At 35.8% G+C, this 20999-nt stretch overlaps 5 protein-coding genes across 5 annotated transcripts; 3 read left to right on the forward strand and 2 right to left on the reverse strand.

Moving 5' to 3' along the window:
• Nucleotides 1-258: 258 nt before the first annotated feature.
• PHYBLDRAFT_168632 (hypothetical protein) lies at nucleotides 259-3002 on the forward strand (the record flags this gene model as incomplete). The annotated part of the gene is made up of 4 exons (XM_018435909.1): nucleotides 259-281; nucleotides 609-626; nucleotides 1721-2522; nucleotides 2556-3002. 4 exons carry the CDS (start codon nucleotides 259-261, stop codon nucleotides 3000-3002), a joined length of 1290 nt encoding a protein of 429 aa, XP_018291318.1.
• A 4770-nt stretch (nucleotides 3003-7772) lies between these two features.
• On the reverse strand, nucleotides 7773-10083 carry PHYBLDRAFT_187045 (hypothetical protein; the record flags this gene model as incomplete). Its single annotated transcript, XM_018439322.1, has 9 exons — nucleotides 9919-10083; nucleotides 9766-9844; nucleotides 9463-9618; nucleotides 9377-9400; nucleotides 9183-9310; nucleotides 8663-9114; nucleotides 8325-8609; nucleotides 7917-8275; nucleotides 7773-7859 (listed from the first exon to the last, which is right to left on the reverse strand). The coding sequence occupies exons 6-9, from the start codon at nucleotides 8985-8987 to the stop codon at nucleotides 7773-7775; spliced, it is 1056 nt and encodes a 351-aa protein (XP_018291319.1). The 5' UTR covers nucleotides 8988-9114; nucleotides 9183-9310; nucleotides 9377-9400; nucleotides 9463-9618; nucleotides 9766-9844; nucleotides 9919-10083.
• Nucleotides 10084-11006: 923 nt separating this feature from the next.
• Nucleotides 11007-12996, forward strand: PHYBLDRAFT_181482 (hypothetical protein). The gene has a single exon (XM_018438475.1). The coding sequence runs from the start codon at nucleotides 11021-11023 to the stop codon at nucleotides 12944-12946; it is 1926 nt and encodes a 641-aa protein (XP_018291320.1). The 5' UTR covers nucleotides 11007-11020; the 3' UTR covers nucleotides 12947-12996.
• Nucleotides 12997-13581: 585 nt separating this feature from the next.
• PHYBLDRAFT_78211 (hypothetical protein) lies at nucleotides 13582-18150 on the forward strand (the record flags this gene model as incomplete). The annotated part of the gene is made up of 3 exons (XM_018443344.1): nucleotides 13582-15494; nucleotides 16277-16835; nucleotides 16873-18150. 3 exons carry the CDS (start codon nucleotides 13582-13584, stop codon nucleotides 18148-18150), a joined length of 3750 nt encoding a protein of 1249 aa, XP_018291321.1.
• A 409-nt stretch (nucleotides 18151-18559) lies between these two features.
• On the reverse strand, nucleotides 18560-20774 carry PHYBLDRAFT_168637 (hypothetical protein; the record flags this gene model as incomplete). Its single annotated transcript, XM_018435910.1, has 8 exons — nucleotides 18560-18646; nucleotides 18704-19305; nucleotides 19354-20001; nucleotides 20146-20266; nucleotides 20337-20366; nucleotides 20446-20455; nucleotides 20576-20681; nucleotides 20771-20774. 8 exons carry the CDS (start codon nucleotides 20772-20774, stop codon nucleotides 18560-18562), a joined length of 1608 nt encoding a protein of 535 aa, XP_018291322.1.
• Nucleotides 20775-20999: the final 225 nt, after the last annotated feature.

Here is a 20999-nt window from a genome sequence, read left to right on the forward strand (position 1 = left end):
TTTCTAAAACAAGGACTTATAATATGATACAGTATAAAAGATGTATAAAATAAAGCAACGTCTTGCGGTGTGTATGCTTTGAATATGTATAAATGATAGTGAATGAGAATCATACATTGAGACACACACACACACACACACATACTCACGTACTCAAGTATATTATAAACATGTCACCCAATTATAATATCTTGGTCGACTCACTTTCATTTTCCTTTTCCTTTGGTTGAAAGAGAAAGAGTCGAAAGGACAATAACAATGACATTAGTAATGACGACCAAGTACAATAATTAAATCAAAAGATGAAATAAGAGTAATTTATTGTAGTAAGAATATACACGTTAATCTAGATGTCTAAATGTATAGTTATATATATGCATTACTTAGTCATCGTCTGATCATCTTCCAGGTACTAAGGATTCAACCATACAAGACTTCACCATAAAATCAGTAATGGGCCAAGAGCGAGTGCGTACTGAATTTGGGTCTTTAAAATAAAGATATTAACATTGACATATCAGCCTTCTTTTTATTTTCTTTTTTATTCTCATTTACTAATCAGTCTGGTTTCATCTTTTTCTCTAATGTGCATAAGTTAATTTCTTCAGGGTAAAATTTGAGATAAGGTATGTTACTGTAAATCTTGCCCTGAATAGCTGTTCAAGCATCTTCAATAGTATTGTGTCGTTTAATGACATCAAGGGTATATCGAGATATTTGAGAAACTTGCTTTAATTATAATAGCTACCTTTCTCGTAAAGGCTTTGAAAACAATAAGAAATAGAAATATTTTCGGATGTTTAGGCCAAATCCATCTTAGAAAAAAGTCATAAAAGTGGCTATTTTAAAGTAGATCGAAGAAGTGTTACCAGCCGAGAATGCTTACGTCCCGTTTACGATATGGTATCGACACACTCATAACACCATTCCAAACGGGTTTTATGGCAGATCGGTTTATTGCTGACAATGGTTTGCTGACACGCCTTGCCATGGCACATGCACAAATAACCCAAGACCCATGTGTTGCCCTTCTTTTGGATCAGGAGAAGGCCTATGACCGTGTCCACCCTGCGTATCTTCGTCTTGTCCTGGCCAGAGCCGGTTTCCCCACAATTTTTGTTGACTCCATCTGTGGTCTCTTCTTTTCTACTCAAATCCACGTGAATGTGAATGGGCACATATCTTCTTCTTTTCTACAAAGCCGGGGGCTACGTCAAGGTGATCCTCTCTCCCCCTTGCTGTTTAACCTGGCCTTCGAACCTTTGCTTAGATCCATTCTCGCTTCTCCTGCCATCCGTGGTTTCCGATTTCTGGTTCCGCCATCTCTCTCATCGTCCTCTCCTGAGCTCTCACCACCTCCACTCAAACTTCTTGCTTATGCCGATGACCTTCTCGTCTTTCTTTCTCTGCCTGCCGAGATGAGTGGTCTACTCAACCTTTTGCGTATATTTGGCTTAGCCTCTAACGCGAAAGTCAATCTCCATAAGACAGTTGCTGTTGCTATGTCTGGACAATTTCATCCGGATTGGGGCCCTGTATTGGATGCTGCTGATATTCACAGTCGACATGACCGTCACTCCGCCACTGCCATCCGTTACCTAGGCTTCCCATTGAGCTCACATCCGTCCCAGCTTGAGACCTTCCGTGCGGCTTTACTGGTCAAGCTTAGGAACCATTGCACGCTACTTTCTCAAAGATGCTTGTCCGTTCGTGGTAAAAGTATTGTGGCAAACTCACTTCTTCTCAGCTCAGTATGGCATATGCTATACGTAACTCCTGCACCGCTATCTTTCTTTGCTGCCATTCGCACTCATATTCGCTCGTTCCTGCGACTGGGTTTCGGTAGCCCTGGCTGGCCGCTTCTCTGTCTGCCACGCAAATCAGGCGGTTTGGGCCTGATTGATCCTGATCATCAACAACGAGCTCTTCAATTGCGCTGGATTCTCCCTATCTTGCATTCTCACTCTTTTTCTTCTACTTCCTTTATACTGCCATACCTCAAATTTATACATCCTCTAAACTTTCGCGCTCCTTCTGCCAGTATTGCACTTTTGTTTCCCTGTAGTAGTGCAACTTGCCCGACTTCACTTCTTCCACTGCATCGCGCTTGTACCTCACTTCTTCCAGCTTCTCTCCCATCCAACTTGCAATTGCCGCCAACTGTGGTCCAACACTTCCCATTAACTTCAATATGGATGAACGTGCCACCCTTTGTTGACTCTTCTCTGAACCTGAAAACAATTCTGGTTTCTGAAGCATTTTCTCTGGAGACTGATGACCGTCTTGTCCGCAAGGTTCGTGGTACGTTTTCTCGGGCACGTAATCGTATCGGTCATTTCTTCCAACAGATTGATTCTGGCAGGATGGTCCTCTGTCCTTGGTTTATCTCTTGCCTTGAACATCGACCTTCTACTGACACCCCTTCCCCCGATCTTTCCTCACTTCTTTCTTTGGTACGGTTGGACAACACTAGTTTGGGTAAAGCTAGCACCGGATCTCTTCGACGCCATCTTCGCCCGCAAGTGCCCTCATCTCTAAATTCGTCTGTCCAATAGTGTAAATTCTGGTCTGTCTCTATCCCCCACCACTGTCGCACAGTCTGGTGGAAAATGCTTTGGGATAGAACGCCAACCCGAAAACGTCTCAATCTATTTATACCTCGACGCTTCCCCAGCTCATCTTGCATCTTTTGTCAAGATGCTACTGAAGATCAGTATCACTTTTTCTTTGGCTGTTCTATCAAATGTCAGGTGTGGAACGTCATTCTCTCTCGCTTTTGCCCGGCCTGGAACCTTGCTGAAATCTGCCTTCTCCTTACCAGAGGCAGCTTCCCACCACGTTCCTCTCATCAAGGCCTTTGGATTCTCCTTTCCGCTGTCACTGCCAAAGCGATTTGGAGTGCTCATTGGAAATTTGTTTTTGATGACCAACCCTTTCTGTCAGGCGTTGTGGCACAAAAAGCGTCCACTGTAATAGAAAAACACATCGGTACACTAGCTTAAGTATTTCCTGTCTAATTTCCTCTCCTGTTTCATTCCGTTTTTTTCTTATATTTTCGTATTTCCTCCCCCTTGTCTCTCTATCTCTTATCTGTTCAATTAAGTCCACTTTGATGGCATTTTAAAAGCTGCACGCAGAGCGTGACAGCAGATCAATAAAATACTAAAAAAAAAAAAAAAAAAAAAAGTTACCAGCCGAGGTATTAAGAACAAATCTTCGGTGAGTGCATCACAAAATCAATATGCTGCTACTGCTGTAAACGTAGCATGAGTGCATTTGAAAGAAAAATAGAGGGTGATTAGGAAAAATACTAACTAAAACACATCACTATTGGTTATATTCATCTGGGATAATTTGATTTGGTATAGACATACAATGTGCTTTACACACTGCAACTGGTCTTTATTGGTTCCATTCATTATTGATTATCATGTCTAATTTCCTAAGGATTGTTGGAGAAGGTAACTTTGTGCCTATTATTCGATTTAAATAATTCTAGGTACTCTTAATAGGATCGATATTAGATCTATTTGATGACTATGCTATTATTGGTACATTATTGACCCCAATTTTGTTGTTCTTATCAGTCTATCGTCAGCTAGCTTTGCCTTAGGACAAAGAGAAAAGTGTTCTTGATAAATGAATTCCCAGTCAAGATTTTATTTTGATAGTTAAGGATTAGTTCCAAGTATATTGGCATGTATCTAGCACAAGGATGAACTGTGATAAACCTATCTCAGTTTCTCTTCCAGGGTCAGAGCGACCACAATGTACCACGCATATTAGGAGCCATGTTATTACATTATGGCACAACAATAGTACTATTTGCCTAGCCATATACTTGGGATACTCCCTCATTCTCCACCTTTAACTAGCTCCAAATAGCAGCTATCTACGGCTTCTTCCGAAATACTCATTAAGATTCGAAATCACTCACAGCCTATTTCCCAGCAAAAGCTTTTGATACTAGGACGCGGGTTGGGTTATAACCTTTTTCTCCCCAGTAGTACTTTACATGACATTTTTTTTATGTCTGTTACCCCTAAAGGGCTTGGCAAAGACGGTCTACGTTTATATAGCACTTTACACCCTGCAAATTTATTTTTATTAAAAATTCATCATATGCTCATCTTTGAAGGGAAGGTGGCCTTAGAGCTCCATGATCCAGCACACGGATCTCTTATGCAAGTGAGATTTTTTCATTCATTTTGAAATACCACTATAATGCTAGTGAGGTTTTTATTTCTATAATTTCCTGCGGCTATCGTATATCAGGCATAAACACCTTCAGCATATATACTGCTCTTTTTAAAGAAATATACCCCCTGTCTTTCCCCACTCGCAATTATGTTCTCTGAGATATCCAATAAACAATGCAATACAGAATTGGAGAGGCTTCCTTTACAATTGTTTTATATGTTTATATCCTGCCGAGACTGACAATTACTAATTTTCTTTAGTGTGTCAGCTCCTTATACTAACTCACGCACAGCTCCAAGTCTATCATTGGCGTAAAATATCTCTCAGCAATAGTCGATAGAATTTTCTGAGCCATTGCAAGATTTAAAAAGGAAGAGATTTATATGAAAAAAAAAATACTTGGTGGGAACTACTGTATACATATTCTATTTTTGTTGGATTTGAAATAAAAAAAAACTTCTGTCAACTTCAATATAGGTCTATAATTCACTTTTATATTTATCCTAGGAAACCTCATAATATTTTTTTGTTTTCTTTTCAAATACAGGTAGTCTTTCTGATCCAAATTTTGGCAATAGAGCACTTGTCTATCCTTTATCCTGAACCCACATCGTAAATATATTCACACGTACACACGTACTCGCACAAGCACCTACACCACATATGTGATGTAACAAATATTATACACAGCCAAAACTAAAGCCTCGCCCTATACTCTCAGGGAATTATTGTACCCCAATAAACTAAATTATATTCTAATTTTTTTTTACTCATTTTGTACCGTTGTTGTTTCTGTAGACATGTGTGCCTATCTGGAGTAACTTGTTATTATTATTCTTTATTAAACACAAAATAAACTGTTAAACAGACCTAAGAATTATATATGAGAGAATCGAGTGGTTTGAGAGAATTTGATAATGTATCCCAAAATAAAAGTCTCTCGTACACGCATGTATGTATACAACACAATAAGCAATGCTTTTATCTCACTATAACTTCAACCCCGTTCGAGACCCTCTTTACCCGACTTTGTTAAGGTCCTAAAAAATATTTATAGTAAAAACAAGAGTGGAAGGCGTACAACAATTAAGAGTTATTTATTTATTTACAGCTACTACTACTGCCACTACCAATACGAGTAAGAAAGAAGGAATAATTACCTTGCCCAACTTATTTTGTACTTGTATTCACTAATCCTTTGATGTTCTTTTAAACTACCTGGTAATTGATCTAAAATTATATTTATTTACGCTTGACAGAATTTACATATTGCGAACCAACAAACAATTCAAGCCCAAATCCATATCCGAGCTCGACTATTACAGTAATGCAAGTTATACAAGATACACTAACAAGAAATTTCAAGATGAATTCTTTTTTTAAAGAACACAATCAAGCTGCACGCAAAGTATCTCTTTTGGGCATTTGTATTTGATAAATGCTAAGCTATTCTTTAATGTGTTGTGTTACTTGCTATTAACAAAAAAAAAGGTAATATTTAGCTGTAATTTCTCGGTAAGAAAGAAATTAGTGTTAGACAGCTGTTTCCAAAAAAAGAAAAAAACAGATTATTATTACATTATTCTCCAAATACGTACAATTGATTTTACACAAATGTCCAAATTTTGATTGCTTTATGGTTGCAATCATTTATCTTTCCTTCTTAATTTTTGCGTATTTTTCTCTATCTTTATTACATTAACGTCTATACGTTGATAGTAATTCATCTTTACTATTTTCTGAGACTCTAGTAACTGCCCGCCTATCTTACCCGATCCACCCCAAATATTGACCAGCTTCTCGCACACAACTCTATCTATTTCTGCTCAAAGCATGATTGTGTGAATTATAGCACACTCCCACCACAAAGTAGTTACTGAACCAATATTTTAAGCTTCACTTAACCTTTTCTCTATATCCCTAAAATCATAACAAAGCTTAGAGTCCAAAAGGTTTCTATATTGCTACTTGTCTGTTGTTGATATGAATTGCTTGGTGAGCTGAACTTTGGCATTTAATAATACTGGAAAATAGATCTAGCTCTTTGAAAACCTCCCTTTTATTTATTCTTTACAAATTTGCATGAAATTAGATTGCTTTTGAATTACCTTTCTTTCGATATAAGCACAATGTATTATAGTAAAAATAATATAGTTTAGTGGTAGAACAGGCTGGTAAATACATAATAAACCATATTTCTTTACACAGAATATATTAACGGGATTTGAGATCCCAGCTTCCTTTTTTTTAGAAAGCTTTGATTCGTGCTAACTAATGGATATAGAGACCATGAGAATATCAAGCGTACCTACTTGTAAAATTGATATTTATTAATTGACCAATTATTAGACCAAAACATTATAAGCTAATGATCAATACAACTTCTATAGGTAGGTGCCTCCCGCCATAGTTCCAGTGAAACATTTTCATATTCACACTCTTTGTACTATAAACAAATCCCGCCATTTTTTTACTTCCATACCTTCTTTTTTTTTTTGTATTAAACTTCACAAGCAATTGGTTTTCTTCGCTTTCCGGGATCAGATCTAAAATAGGCCATTTCTACTTAAAAAATAAATACATATTCTTACTTTTCGATCCAGATATCATATCATATCATATCATATCGCTGTACTTTTTTTTAAAAATAAAAATAAAAAATACATTTTCAAAGGAAGAAAACACTATATAAATGCCTAGTAGAATTTCAATAAGTCACATCAAATCTACAAGCTTTACCTTTCTTTCCTTTCTTTCGTCTCAAGAGTCGTTAGAATTAGCCTACCAGGAAGTCTACTTTCTACTTTGATCCACTACATTTGCCACTTCTGTTTCTGACCATATTCTGACCCCCCCCCGGCCTCCACTGTCAATACCTGTTTATTTCTGTTGCTACAAGTCAAACCAACCGACCAACAAAAAAATGTACAAGTTTATCCTATTGCTCTTGCTCTTGGTTTCCTTTGAAATGACCATCGCCCTGCCAAACCTGTCTTACATTGATACTAGAGCTGTTGCACCTGGAGGTGTCGAAGCTGCAGGTGGATCATGCGCCACTTGCCAGGAAAAATGCTATAAATCTGCAGATCCTAGTGGATGTATTCCTAATTGCTGCTGGCTTTGCATTCCCGGAAGAGGAGGAAATTGTCATTGTTGTTAGTTAATATAAGCTTATGCTTATAAGTCGTGAATAATAACAATTATAGTAATAATAGTTTATTTTAAATATATATATATATAATAAACATCAACTTTCATTTACTATAAATCGATATATACCTCTTGTTAAACCCCTTTTTTTATCATGATTATTAAGAGCTCTTTTTCTTAAGGTCTAAAAAGGTCTCCTTTATTATATTTTCATGGCTGATTGGAACTTCTTGCTTTTTAAAAAAAAAAATTTTATTTCTATAAGCTACTACACTCATTCTTTATATTCATTATACACATAAATCAAATAGCAAAGGAAAAGGCTGATAAAAGTTGTTTAAGAAATGACTTTAATGCTGGTAAAGAATCAATCTATGGTAGGCACAAGCTTTTATCTGTCTTTTTATAGTACTATAATAAAATTAGTTCGATTTGATCGATCGACTTTGATACTTCTTTGATACTTGTCTCTTTCCAAGGAAAGCCTTGTGCCGATACGCTTCAAATATCTACATTATAATATATACTTAAGAATAAACGTCAAATAAAATTCTAATGGCTCTTACGATGTCTTTGATCCCTGGTATCTGCATAACGTCATCGTCCTTTTCAACTGTATCTGCAAGGTATTTTATATCCATTTGGTGGAAACGTATAGTTGAAATCATAACCTCAAAATGTTTATGTATATCGTCCAACTTCTTTTTAACATATTCTTCCCATCGTATATACTCTAGTCCTTCAAGACTTCCAGCCTCTGCCTCTATCTCTGCCTCTATCTCTGTTTCTGTATCTGTATCTGGTTCTGGCTCTGTTTCTGTCTCGGTCTCGGTCTCTGTTTCTGTCTCTGTTTCTGTTGCTGTTGCGGTCTCTGCCTTATATTCATTTTTTTTTCTGCCTTTTTCTTTGGTATTCTTGGCTCCTTCTTTTATATATTTGCTTATTTTTTATCCCTTCATGTATATTCACATTACCGAGAGTGGAAGTACCAGGTAATGCTTTAGCGACTTTTTTCTTGCATTTTTTCTCTTTTGTTTTTAGTAAGTTAATCATTTTCTGAACAGAAATATCTCTTCTTGCGAGTGCTGCCTTGTAGAATATTCTCTCGTCTATTCTTCCTTTCAATCCATCTACAGTAATTGCTTTGAGAGCGTAATCATTGCTTGCAGCAGGCCACCCTGGGGGCTCAAAGATATCAGCATAGCAGTCTTTCAAAAATTCCTCACATGATATTCGAGTTTCACCACAACTGTACAAATCTAAAGAAATTATTAGTAAAAATAATAAGACTTTTATTAAACCTTTTGGTTACCTGATGCTTGCCAGATATCAAATATGTTGGACTCGTCAAGCTGACCTCGCAGGCATGAGAAAGTATAGACTTTGATATCTTCGAACTGGAGACGATCGGCAACTTTGAGAATATTTACACTATGGGTACTGTCTTTTATGTATATATCCTTCCCATAACTAAAGTCGAAAATCAACTTAAATATATTTGGGTCAACTCCACGAATCTTCACCTCATTCTCAGTAGACTCTTTAATGCCACTAAGGAATGTGTCTCTAAACCACGGGGATGCTGCAGCGAGAATAAACTTGTGCCCATGTAGTGTGCTCTTTTTATTTGATTTCATTCCATTGGTGCTCTCAACTTTCTTCCTTTTGTCTCTGTGTACACTGGTAGTGGAATCATGGTTTGATTTTTTTTTTCAATTTCGTCTAACTCATCCTTTTCGTCCTTGAATACATGTATAGTAATATCTTGAAAATTTTTGAGATCTTGATCAAAAAACTTGAGGTTGCTTTGGATATAACAAGGATTCACACACCGAATATTTTGGTTCTTGCTTAATAGCCAAGCAAATAGAAAAAGTAAGTTTGTCGTCTGTAAGATAATTATCCACCTTTTGGAGCGTAGTGGCATCAAGATATCCCCATGGTGATGCATATCCTTCCTCTGCATTATTTCAACAAAAAAGAATTAGCATAAATGAAACTCGATATATGGAATCATGATATTTACCAAACTCAAAATCATGCGAAACACCTAAAAGCATATTACAACTTAAGAACTTCATTATATGGTAATATTTATATGCAGAATCTTACTTATATATACAGGTTTTATTCCTGTCTTAATTATAGATATAGATCCTTCGATTTTCTCTAGAGTTTCCTTTATCACTTTTTGAATTTGTTTCAACTGGTGCGAGGAATGCCCCAAGAGACTATTATAATAAACCGACATAAATACACATACACACACTACGTTATAGTTTAGTTTAAATCAGCATACCCCGGGTTTATATGAGATTCCTTTATACAACTTAATTGTAAGCGTTAAGGTTTTTTATATTTTTTATATCGGTATTAGACATTGGCTCTCAAACTTATTTGTTAGTTTCATTGTACCTGAACTTTCCTATCAATTCAATATGTAACCATCCGTATTTCTTAAAAAAAAAAAAAAAAAAAAAGTATATAGCACTCCCTTCAACATTACTGTATAATGCATAATATCCAAATATCACTTATAAAATCTTTTATTTATTTATTTATTTTTACCATTCGTGATTCCCGATATAAAAGCGCTGACTTTCTAGAGTCATATCTAAAGGTATCTTGGACCATTCTGGTATAGTCCATTTGTGAGTGCATTCGCCAAATAATCCAACATTTGTTTGTCGTTTATCTAGAATGAATTTTGAATAAAAAAAAGTGTCAATGTTTAAAACAGCATAATGGTCATCTAATCTTACACATTGAATTAATTGTAGGTAAAAGGAATCACAATGACAAACACCAATATAAAAAGAGAGTATATTTAAAAGAATAATTGCGTCAAATTGTATTTAATATTATAAACTTTGACACAGTGGATTGTATCCATTGGTGTTTCTTGTATCGCTTCATTACACTGAACTTAGAATTAGTGACGTAGCTGTAGAAATGGCCCAAAGTAGTTAAATAGCTCTTTTTCTCTTTATTTGTTCTTTAATAAAGCTTCTTTTCTATACGTATTCATCTTCTTGTAACTAAGTTGGACATCTACACCACATAGTCAACTACACCATATGCCAATTACAACAATATTATTTGTTTTCCACTATTTGTGTGTGGAACTGAATGAGCCTTGGATATCTTTATGAATACTCCAATGATTCAATTATACCCAGATTTGTAACTCATTATTAGCAACCTTTATGCATCTTGAAAAATAAAACCAAAACCAAAACCAAAACCAAAAATGCTTTATGAGGATATTGGTGGCTTTTTTTAGATTGTAACCTCAATTGAAGTGTAACATAGCACAGATGATATGAAAAAGAAGTATCTTGTTTTTCAAAACTTGGTCAGTTAGAGATATCCTATTTCAAATTGTTAGCCAATGTTATTATCTTATTTTTCTATGCTAAACTACCTTTAAAAATTTACCAGTAAAAAAAAGGGAAAATATTTGATATATCTGCATGTAAGTTAAGTTACTTTAGTCTGTCGAACCAGATTAAATGGATCAATTTTTTAATCTCCCTGTACATTATCAAAGACAGGGTAGTACCCGACATTTGACGAAAAATATTTGAAAATGAATGCATAAAGGCTGTTAATAAAAACTTCTTTTAACTTTTGATTTCTACCTTCTCTCTCTCTTTATACAATTATTATTATGGGATTCTCGGAACTACCATTCGAAATACTTTTGAAGATTGCCGATAATCTATGGAATAATGAATTGCTGGCTTGTGCTCTGACGTGCAAGGGATGGAGACACCCGTTTCTAATGGTTTTGTGGAAAAAAATACGCATTTTTAACCTTAAAGAAATGAAGGCATTCATCAAAAGTATTAAAGCCTCAAAGAATGTATCCAGCTCACCTTCCCACTTGATTCACACTTTAGAATTGCGTATTAATTCCTGTGATCTCAAAAGTTTCGATATGGATATTTCTGAAATATTTAAATACACGCAAAACTTAAAGCACCTGTACCTAGGGGATATAGACTATAAATCTATTTACACAGAGTCAACAAAATCAGAAAAAGTGTGGAAGTTTCTGGAAAGCTTGACAATGCGATGCTGTGGAGCTAAAGAGATACAGCCAGCAAATAACATACTCGAATTTATATGCGCATGCAATATGCTTCAGAAATTACAAGTATATGAGCAAGGATCGGGCTACCACATAGAGTTTAGTATGGATGACTTTGACAAAATGCACCAAAGCTTGCAAAATCTATCGTCTTTCGACCTTCAAATATATCTCTGCCCTGACTTTTCGACTACATTGAACACAATTCCAAACACAACACCGGCTTTTGGCGTGACATCCCTATATATAGGTTCGAGAGAAAACCGAAAATACGTAAACTCAGAAACATCTATATGTCAGAACAACTGGAATCCTTTGTGGTTGTGCTATTTTGAATACAAGTATCCAAACCTGCGTTCCCTAACACTGGATGTTGCGGGTTCACGAGATAACCCGATAAATTCGGACCAGAGGCAAACGATCATATCTCTTTTCCGATCCAATCCAAACGCTTTTCGGCACCTGGAAGAATTTGGCTTGGTAACTGACACCTATTTCGAGTCTTCTGATTTTGTTTTGTGGGATTTGCTTTGTACGTTAAAACTCCCTCTTAAGCATTTGAAGTTAAATGCGACAAGATCTGGCAAAGTAGATCCTTCGCACCCAATGGATACCAACAAGATTTTACAATACGTTTCCGAAACAATCGAGACACTTTCGCTCACAGGGTTTATATATAACAGAGACCACCAAAATATGACTCTGGAACTATCCTATTATTGTCCGTTTTTGACGAAGCTTTGCATCAGAGGAAAGAACGTGTCTCTTAATCTAGACAATATATTGGAAAAATGTGTGGCCCTCAAAAAACTGAAGTTCGCTGGAGAAAGATTATTCGTTAATACGATCACGACAAACGAGGAGCCAAAGAAACAACATGGACTACAGAAACTGATGCTATATGATTGTGCTATAAAGGCCGAATTATTTCATTACATATCATTCAGGTGTAGAAGTCTTAAGGATATGACTTTGAGGAATATGTTCATCGAGGGATCTATTTGTGAAGAAACTGGGCGTTTATTACTCGATATGCAATATACTTTCTTAACAACTCTGTACATCGGCAAGATTAAATACGGTGAATCATACGAAGAAATGGATTCAGCCTATGATATCGCTCTGACACTCGTGTCTCAAATAACCAAACCTCAAATGTTTAATGAAAGAAACAAAAAGGAAGAAACGGAAATAGACTCAAATCAGCCTATAGTTGAAAGCTACGATCTCGAATGGTTCTATACTCATGAGTACAATTGGAGAGATGGAACGTCCACCACAGACAGCATGGAAATTTCAAAAGAAAACATCAAAATTATACATGAATACTTTAAAAACTTTCCGTTAAACAGCAGGAACCTAAGTTCATATGAGGATGAACTGGATCTTGAAGAGGAACCAGAAAACTGGTGGAAATTCGAACTTTATAGAGGGTATGGCGAATTTAGATTTGGCAAGGTTGAACATATTTCTATATTGGGAGCATCCGACGATGAGTTTTAGGTAATACGTTGTATAAGAAGCTATTTTCAAAAGCAAATAAAGTAAATTACAAAAACAAATACATAGACAATATACTGTGATGTTTCATTCTGTGTGTAATAAGACAAGAAAATCATAAAACAACGCATGGAAACACAATTGTGAAATATCTAATTTTGAGCTGTCAAATTATCAATACCGTGAGATAGCTGCTCTGTATTGGACTGAATATTTGAGCTTGCTAGGTCACAACGTAAATTAGTGCACTCTTCAAATGTTCTGTGATATCATTATTCATATATTGTAAAAAAAAAATAGCCGCAGTCGTACTTGGGAACAAACTAACTTTCGGTTGGCTGCTATTCATTTTCACTTCCCCTAGTTTGTCTTCTTTGTTTTTGTCTTTCTTTAAAAAAATGGCATTGTGCTACAAAAGCCAAATTAACAAGGCGTTACTGCGCCTTGTACATATTTATGGTTACTCCAATGATTCAATTGTAACCGGGTATATAGCTTACGATATCAGTTTTCCGGAGTATTTCTTCTTTTTCTCTATTTTATAGCTTCCCAATGTAATTTTATTGACACTTAAATACATATCAATATATTCGTTTCTATTTCTCTCGCTTTCTTTCTTTCTGTCTATAATTATCGTTATGAAAGTGTCAAAACTACCATTCGAAATTCTTGAACAGATTGCTTATAATCTATCGTCAAAGGAAAGCCTGTCTTGTGCTCTAACGTGCAAGGGATGGAGATACCCGTTTCAAAAGGCTTTATGGAAAAACATACAAGTTTATACCTATCAGGGTGTGCAGAAATTCATCCAAAGTATTAAAGCCTCCCAGGGTGTATCTACATCATATCACCTTGCAGTTGACAGTCTACACATACGGCCTCTTTGTTATAAGCCAGACATATCAGATATAGATTTTTCTGTCTTATTTAAATACCTGCAAAACGTGAAGAGCCTGGACCTTGGAAACATAAGTTATGATTATATTTACACCAATATAAAGAGATCAGACAAAATATGGAAGTCTTTGGAAAGTTTGAAAATACAATACGGTGCAGTTAGTGAGACAGGACCGGTGAAAAATTTCGTGGAATTTATAAATACGTGTAGTATGCTCCAGGAGCTAGAAATACTACAGCAAGGACCGGGGTTTCTCATTGAATTTAGTGTGGATGACTTTGACAACATGCACCAAAACTTGCAAAACCTATCGTCTATCAAGGCTGGAATATATCTCGCCTTTGACCTTTCGGCTAAGTTGAGCGCAATCCCAAATACGGCACCGGCTTTTACCGTGACATCCCTAGATATAAATTCGAAACAATACAAAAGTCAAACTAGAAATTGGAATAATTGGAATCCTTTGTGGCTGTACTATTTCGGGTACAAGTATCCAAACTTGCGTTCCCTAAAGCTAGAAGCCACGGATACATGGGACAACGTAAGATATTTGGACCAGAGACAATCAATCATATCTCTTTTTCAATCCAACCCAAAAGCATTCCAACATCTGGAAGTATTCGATTTCACGACCGACAGATATTTCGCGTCTTCTGACCTTGTGTTATGGGAGCTACTTTGTGCATTAAGGGTTCCTCTCAAGCATTTGGCATTAGACGCAAGACAAAGTGGCGTATTCGACATGTCATACGCAATGAATGTTGACAAAATTTTACAGTCCTTTTCTGAAACACTCGAGAGTCTTTCGCTTACAGGATTTATATATACCGATAATGAACAAAATATAAGCCTAGAATTATCCTATCACTGTCCGTTTTTGACGAATCTTTGCATCAGTGGTAGCATGGTAATACTCAATCTGGATAATTTACTGAACAAATATGAGTCCCTCAAGCAGCTGAAATTCTGTGGTGGACAATTAGTTACTACTTCAAATACAACGACCGAGGATTCGAAGCAACAGCAGAAGCAGCATGGTCTGCAGATTTTAACATTAGGAGTATGCTCTATAGCCGCCGAAATATTTAATTACCTCTCTTTCAGGTGTAGAGGTATGAAGCATATGACTTTGAATATTTTGTGGGTCCAAGGATTTATGTGTGGAGAAAATGGGTGTATTTTACTCGATATGGCCCATACTTTCTTAAAGACTCTGCACATCGGCCAGGTTCGATACGGCGCATCAAACCGAGAATATTTTGCAGAACATGACATTGGTCTGACACTCTTGTCTCAATTAAACAGCGCTTCATTATCAGATAAAACGAATGAACGAGAAGAGAAGATTGATCCAAAATACCCTATAGTAGCAAGGCATAGTATTGATTGGCTCTATACATATGGAACCTTTGGGAATATAGGGGAATACGGACAAAAGACTATAAAGCTTTCAAAGAAAGAAGCCGATACAGCACTTGAATACTATCAAAATTTTCAGTCGAACACAATCAGCTCAACTTTAAAAGAAGGTAGCTCTTATGATGAGGACACCCCAGAGATCGGCTGGAAATACGAACTTTACAAAGGACACGCCGAATTTATATTTGGAAATGTTGAATCTATCCCTGTTGTATGCACACCAAGCGATGGCGTGTATTAGAAAATAGGCTTTATAATAGGTTCTTTTTTAAAAAATAAAATGAAATAGAAAATAAAGTAAATCTAGTAGTTCACGGCTTTCGTTTATAAAATCTTTCTGTGCACTCTTCATATGCTCTGTGGCCATTAGCCTTCTATTGTAAAGGTACATCTTTAGTCGCACCCAGAAAACCAACCTATTTCGGCTGTCTGATATTCCTTTCCATTTCTCAGTTAGTTTTCTTTTCTTTTTCTTTGTCCACCATTAAAAAAAAGGATAATGTGATACAAGAACCAAATAAACAAACCGTTGACATTTCATATGCTTTATATTGTAATACTTTGATTAAAGCAAAACAAAAGAATATAGCAAGAACTTGAGCTAGCTATAGCCATTTGATATCAAATACAATTAAATAGGAACATATTGTTTCGACAACACTTGTATACTAGCAATTTTTCTAATCTATAGCTATTTGTGTGTGTGGAGAGTTGACGGCACCTTGTACATCTTGATGGTTACCTCAATGATTCATATATAACCGGATTTGTAGTTCCCCTAATTAGTTTGTCACAACAATCTCTTCTAATTTTAAATCTCACTCCCTTTGACATGTATATATATATATTTCAATATATTCCTTTATCAACTCTCTCTCTCTTTATCTTTATCTTTATCTTTATCTTTATCTAACTACTAATATGGGAGTGCAAGAACTACCATTCGAAATTCTTACACAAATTGCCTATAATATATCAACAAAGGACAAACGCTCTTGTGCTCTTACGTGAAAAAGATGGAGATACCCGTTTCAAAAGGCTCTGTGGAGAAACATACGGATTTATACCTACCGACGCTTACAAAAAATTGTCGACAATATTAAAGCCTCCCAAAATATATCTACATCATACCCCCTCTTGGTTCGCAGTTTACGCACATATCATATTAGCTATAAGCCAGACATACCAGAGATGCAATTTTCTGACTTATTCAAATGCCTGTCAAACCTGAAGTACCTGGATCTAGGAGATAAAAGCCATAACGACATTTACACCGATATAACAAGATCATACAAAATATGGAAGTCTCTGGAGAGCTTAAAAGTACAATACAGTGCAAATACAGAGATACCGCCAGAGAAAAGCCTACTTGAATTTATAAATGAGTGTAGCATGCTCCAAAAATTAGAAATTCGCAAGCAAAGAAGTGGTTCTCGCATGGAGTCTAGTGTGGATGACTTTGACAACCTGCACCAAAACTTGCGAAACTTATCATCTCTCAAGGCTGGAATATATCTCAGCCCAGATTTTTCGGCTACACTAGACACAATCCCAAATACAGCCCCAGCGTTTGCTGTGACATTCCTAGATATAAATACTAAAAAAAACAGAGAACAAAAACGAATTTGGAAGTTTAAACCGAAATAACTGGAATTCTTTGTGGTTGTACTATTTTGGATACAAGTATCCAAACTTACGTTCCCTAAAGCTAGATGCTACGGACATAGATAGTGACCTAATAGATTCAGGGCAGAGACAAAAAATCATATCGCTTTTTCAATTCAACCCAAACGCATTCCAGCATCTGAAAACATTCAGCATTACAACCAACAAATATTTCGAGTCTTCCGATCTTATTTTATGGGAATTGCTTTGTGCATTCAGAGTTCCTCTTAAGCATTTGACGCTAGATGCAACTGATGATGGCAGAATAGACGATACACACACAATGAATGTTAACAGAATTTTAAAATTCTTTTCTGAAACACTCGAGAGTCTTTCGGTCACAGGGTTTTCATACGGCGAGAACAGCCACGATTCAACTATAGAATTCTTCTCTTACTGTCCGTTTTTGACGAATCTTTGCATCAGTGGCTGTGATATGCTTCTTAATATAGATAACCTTTTGGACAAATGCGTATCCCTCAAACAGTTAGAGTTCTGTGGTGGTGAGATGTTCGTGAATTCAGAAATGGTAGCCGAAGATTCGAATCAACAGCCGTCTCAACAGCATGGATTAGAGACATTGACGTTAGACGACTGCTTTGTAAGCGCTGAAGTATTTAACTACCTTTTTTGCAGCTGTAGAAGTCTAAAACATATGACTTTGAATACTATGATGATCGACGGATCTATTTGCGAGAAAACCGGATGTTTGCTGCTCGACATGTCACATACTTTCTTAAAGACTCTGGAAATCAGCCAGGTTCAATACAATTTATTAAACCAAGTAGAGAATGACGGTACTCCTTGTAGTCTGACACTCCTGTCCCAATTGGACGACACCTCTTTATCAAATGGAAGGAAAGCAAGTGAAAAAACGGAAAAAGATTCAAACTACCCAATAGCAGCATATCACAATATTATGTGGCTCTACACATTTGAGGTCCGTCTGTATACTGATAAATACGGCCTAAACACTACAAACCTTTCAAAAAGTGAAATCGATATCGCACTTGAATACTATAAAGATTTTCAGTCCAACAAAATCAACTTGAATTTATATATTGACATCTCGCATGATGGAGAAGATCTACGTATCGGCTGGAAGTACGAGCTTAACAAAGGATACGGCAAATGGATATTTGGCAAGATTGAATCTACCCCTGTTATATGTGAACAAAAAGATCTGGAGTTTCAGGAAACAAGCTGTATAATACCCTTGTTTTAAAATAAAAGAAAATAAAGTAAAGTAAAAAACACCGCTTATGCAAATAATATATTGAATCAATATTTCCAACTTCACTCAACCTTTCTCTACACTATGGGGAAAAACTGGAAGTTTTGAATTTGGGACTCTATTTTTTGGCTTATAATAATTAAAAAAAATCACTAAAAATACAGATTGAAACAAAGGTGACTCTGTTTTCTCAAGAAAACTGGAGATTCCACTGATAATTTTAAAAAATAGCAGAGAAATCTCCAGAGAAATCCCCAATTGTTTCTCGTGGTGCAAACAGAAAAAGAAAAAGTCTGTGAAAGCTATTTCAGAAATGGCTATAACGCTGGTACATAATCAAGCTACAGTACATACAAGCATTGACCTGTCTTTTTATACTATAGTATAGTATAGTATAAAATTATTTTGATTCGATTGATCTACTTTGATACTTCTTTGACAATTCTCTCTTTCCAAGGAAGGCCTTGTGTCGATAGGATTCAAATAGCTATAGTATAATATATACTTTAGAATAAATGTCTAATAAAATGTTAATAGTTCTTACGATGTCTTTGATTCCGGGTATCTGCATAACGGCATCTTCTTTTTCGACTGTATCTGCAATAAATTCTATGTCCATTTGGGGGAACCGTATGTGACAAATCATAACCTCAAAGTGCTTTTGTATAGCTTCCAATTCCTCTTTAATATATCTTTCCCATCGCATATTCTCCAGCCTTTCAAGTTTTTCAGTCTCTGTCTCTGTCTGGGTATCTGTAGTATAGTCATTGTCTTTGCTTTCTCCTTTGGTATCTTTGGCACCTTTGGCACCTTTAATATCTTTGATTTCTTTTTGGATTTTCTCGTATAGATTTACATTACTGGGAGTGGGAGTACCAGGTAGTGCTTTAGTGACTTCATCCCCTGATTCTTCCTCTTTCAGTTTTTGTAAGTCGATCACCTTCTGGGTGGCGGCCTCTCTCCTTGCAAGTACCGCTTTGTAAAATACTGTCTCATCAACTATCCCTTTTAAGCCATCTATCTTGATTGCGTTGAGGGCACAATTATCGTTGACAGAAAGCCACTCCGGAGATATAAAGATATCAGTGTAGTTACTTTTCATATATATCTCGCATGATGTTCTGGTTTCAGTACAGTCGTACAGATCTAAAGTAAGTATAAGTAATGATTTTTCTGTATTAAATCTTTGCTTACCTGATGCTTCCCAGATATCAAGTATGTTGGACATATTGATTTGAGTTCGCAAGCATGAAAAAGCATATTCCTTGATATATTTGAACTGGAGACGATCGGCAACTTTTATAATGTTTATACCATGGGTACTGTCTTTTATATATATATCCTTCCCATAGCTAAAGTCGAAAATCCATTTGAATAGTCTTGGGTCAATGCCACATATTGTCACTTCGTTTTGGGTAGATTCCTTCATGCCACTGAAGAATATATCCCTAAACCATGGAGATGCTGTAGCAAGAATAAACTTATGACCATGTATTGTGATCTTTTCATTTGATGTGGTTCCACCATTGCTTTTAGCTTTCTTGACTTTGTTTCTGCTTATACTAGCAATAGAATCTTTGTTGAAATCGTTTTCATTTTCGTTTGATTCGTCGTTTTCGTCCTTGAATACATGTATAGTAACGTCTTGAAAGTATTTGAGATCTTGATCGGAAAACCTGAGAGGTTGTTTCGGATGTAAATAGGGTCCACATAGTGAGTTTTTCGTTTTTTGTTCGATATTCAGACCAAAATAAAGAGTAAGTTGGTCGTCCGTGAGATAATTTTGTAAATTTTGCAATGCAGTGGCTTCATAATATCCCCATCCGTCTGAAGCTCCTCCTTCTGTATTATTTCAAAGGTTAAAAAAACTGAACTTAATATATGGGATTATAATACTTTCCAAACTCGTAGTCATGCGAAAACCCTAAAAACACGTTAGTGCTCATATTTTGCATTGTATACTATTATTTATGTATATCATTTTACCTTTATCTATAGGTTGTATTCCTGGCTTAATTATAGATAAGGAGACTTTAAATGTCTTGATATAATTTTCTTTATGACTTTTTAAATGTGTTCCAATTGGTTCAAAAAATATTCCAAGGTGCTGTTATAATAAACCGACATGTAAATACGCATCCATACATTATTAAATATGATATTTGACATTAGCATACCTCTGGATGCTTTGAGCTCCCTTTATATAACTTATTTGTAAACATTTTTTTTAAAAAAATATTAGTAATAGACATTGGGTTTCAAACCTATTTGGTACTTTCATTTTACCTCGACAATCCTATAAATTGAATATGTAGCGATCAGTATGCTCTTCTTTAAAATATGCACTCCATTTAACGTAAATGTATACTATCCAAATTCCACTTGAGAAAATACTTTTTATATATATTTATTTTACCATTCATGATTTCCGACATTGAAGCGTTGGCTTTTTAAAACACTCTTTAAAGGTAATCTGGACCATTCTGGTATAGTCCATTTATGATTACATTCTTCAAATAATCCTATATTTTCATATGTTTTGCCTGCAAGAATTTCAAACAAAAAGAAAGTGTCAAATCTTTAAAGCAGCAGAACAGGCATTCAATCTTACCCATTGGATCAATTGTAGATGAAGTGACTCGCACTTTTATATCTTGCTAATTACACTGAATAACACATACACACAAAAGGAGAGTATGTTAAAAATATATTTGACTTTTTATAGCTTTGGGCCCAGAATATTGGTCTCTTCTATAAGCTGGACATAGAATCGCAAAACCATTAAGATCTTTATTTTTTTTCTGCCTTTTTTTTGGAAACCATATAGGATGCCCATGTTT

The sequence above is a fragment of the Phycomyces blakesleeanus genome (genome assembly GCF_001638985.1).
Source record: "Phycomyces blakesleeanus NRRL 1555(-) unplaced genomic scaffold PHYBLscaffold_11, whole genome shotgun sequence".
NCBI lineage: Eukaryota > Fungi > Mucoromycota > Mucoromycetes > Mucorales > Phycomycetaceae > Phycomyces > Phycomyces blakesleeanus.

What these genes read in the sequence shown, in the direction of transcription:
- PHYBLDRAFT_181482 (XM_018438475.1), top strand. Translation starts at nt 11,021, where the DNA reads ATGGGATTCTCGGAACTACCATTCGAAATACTTTTGAAGATTGCCGAT.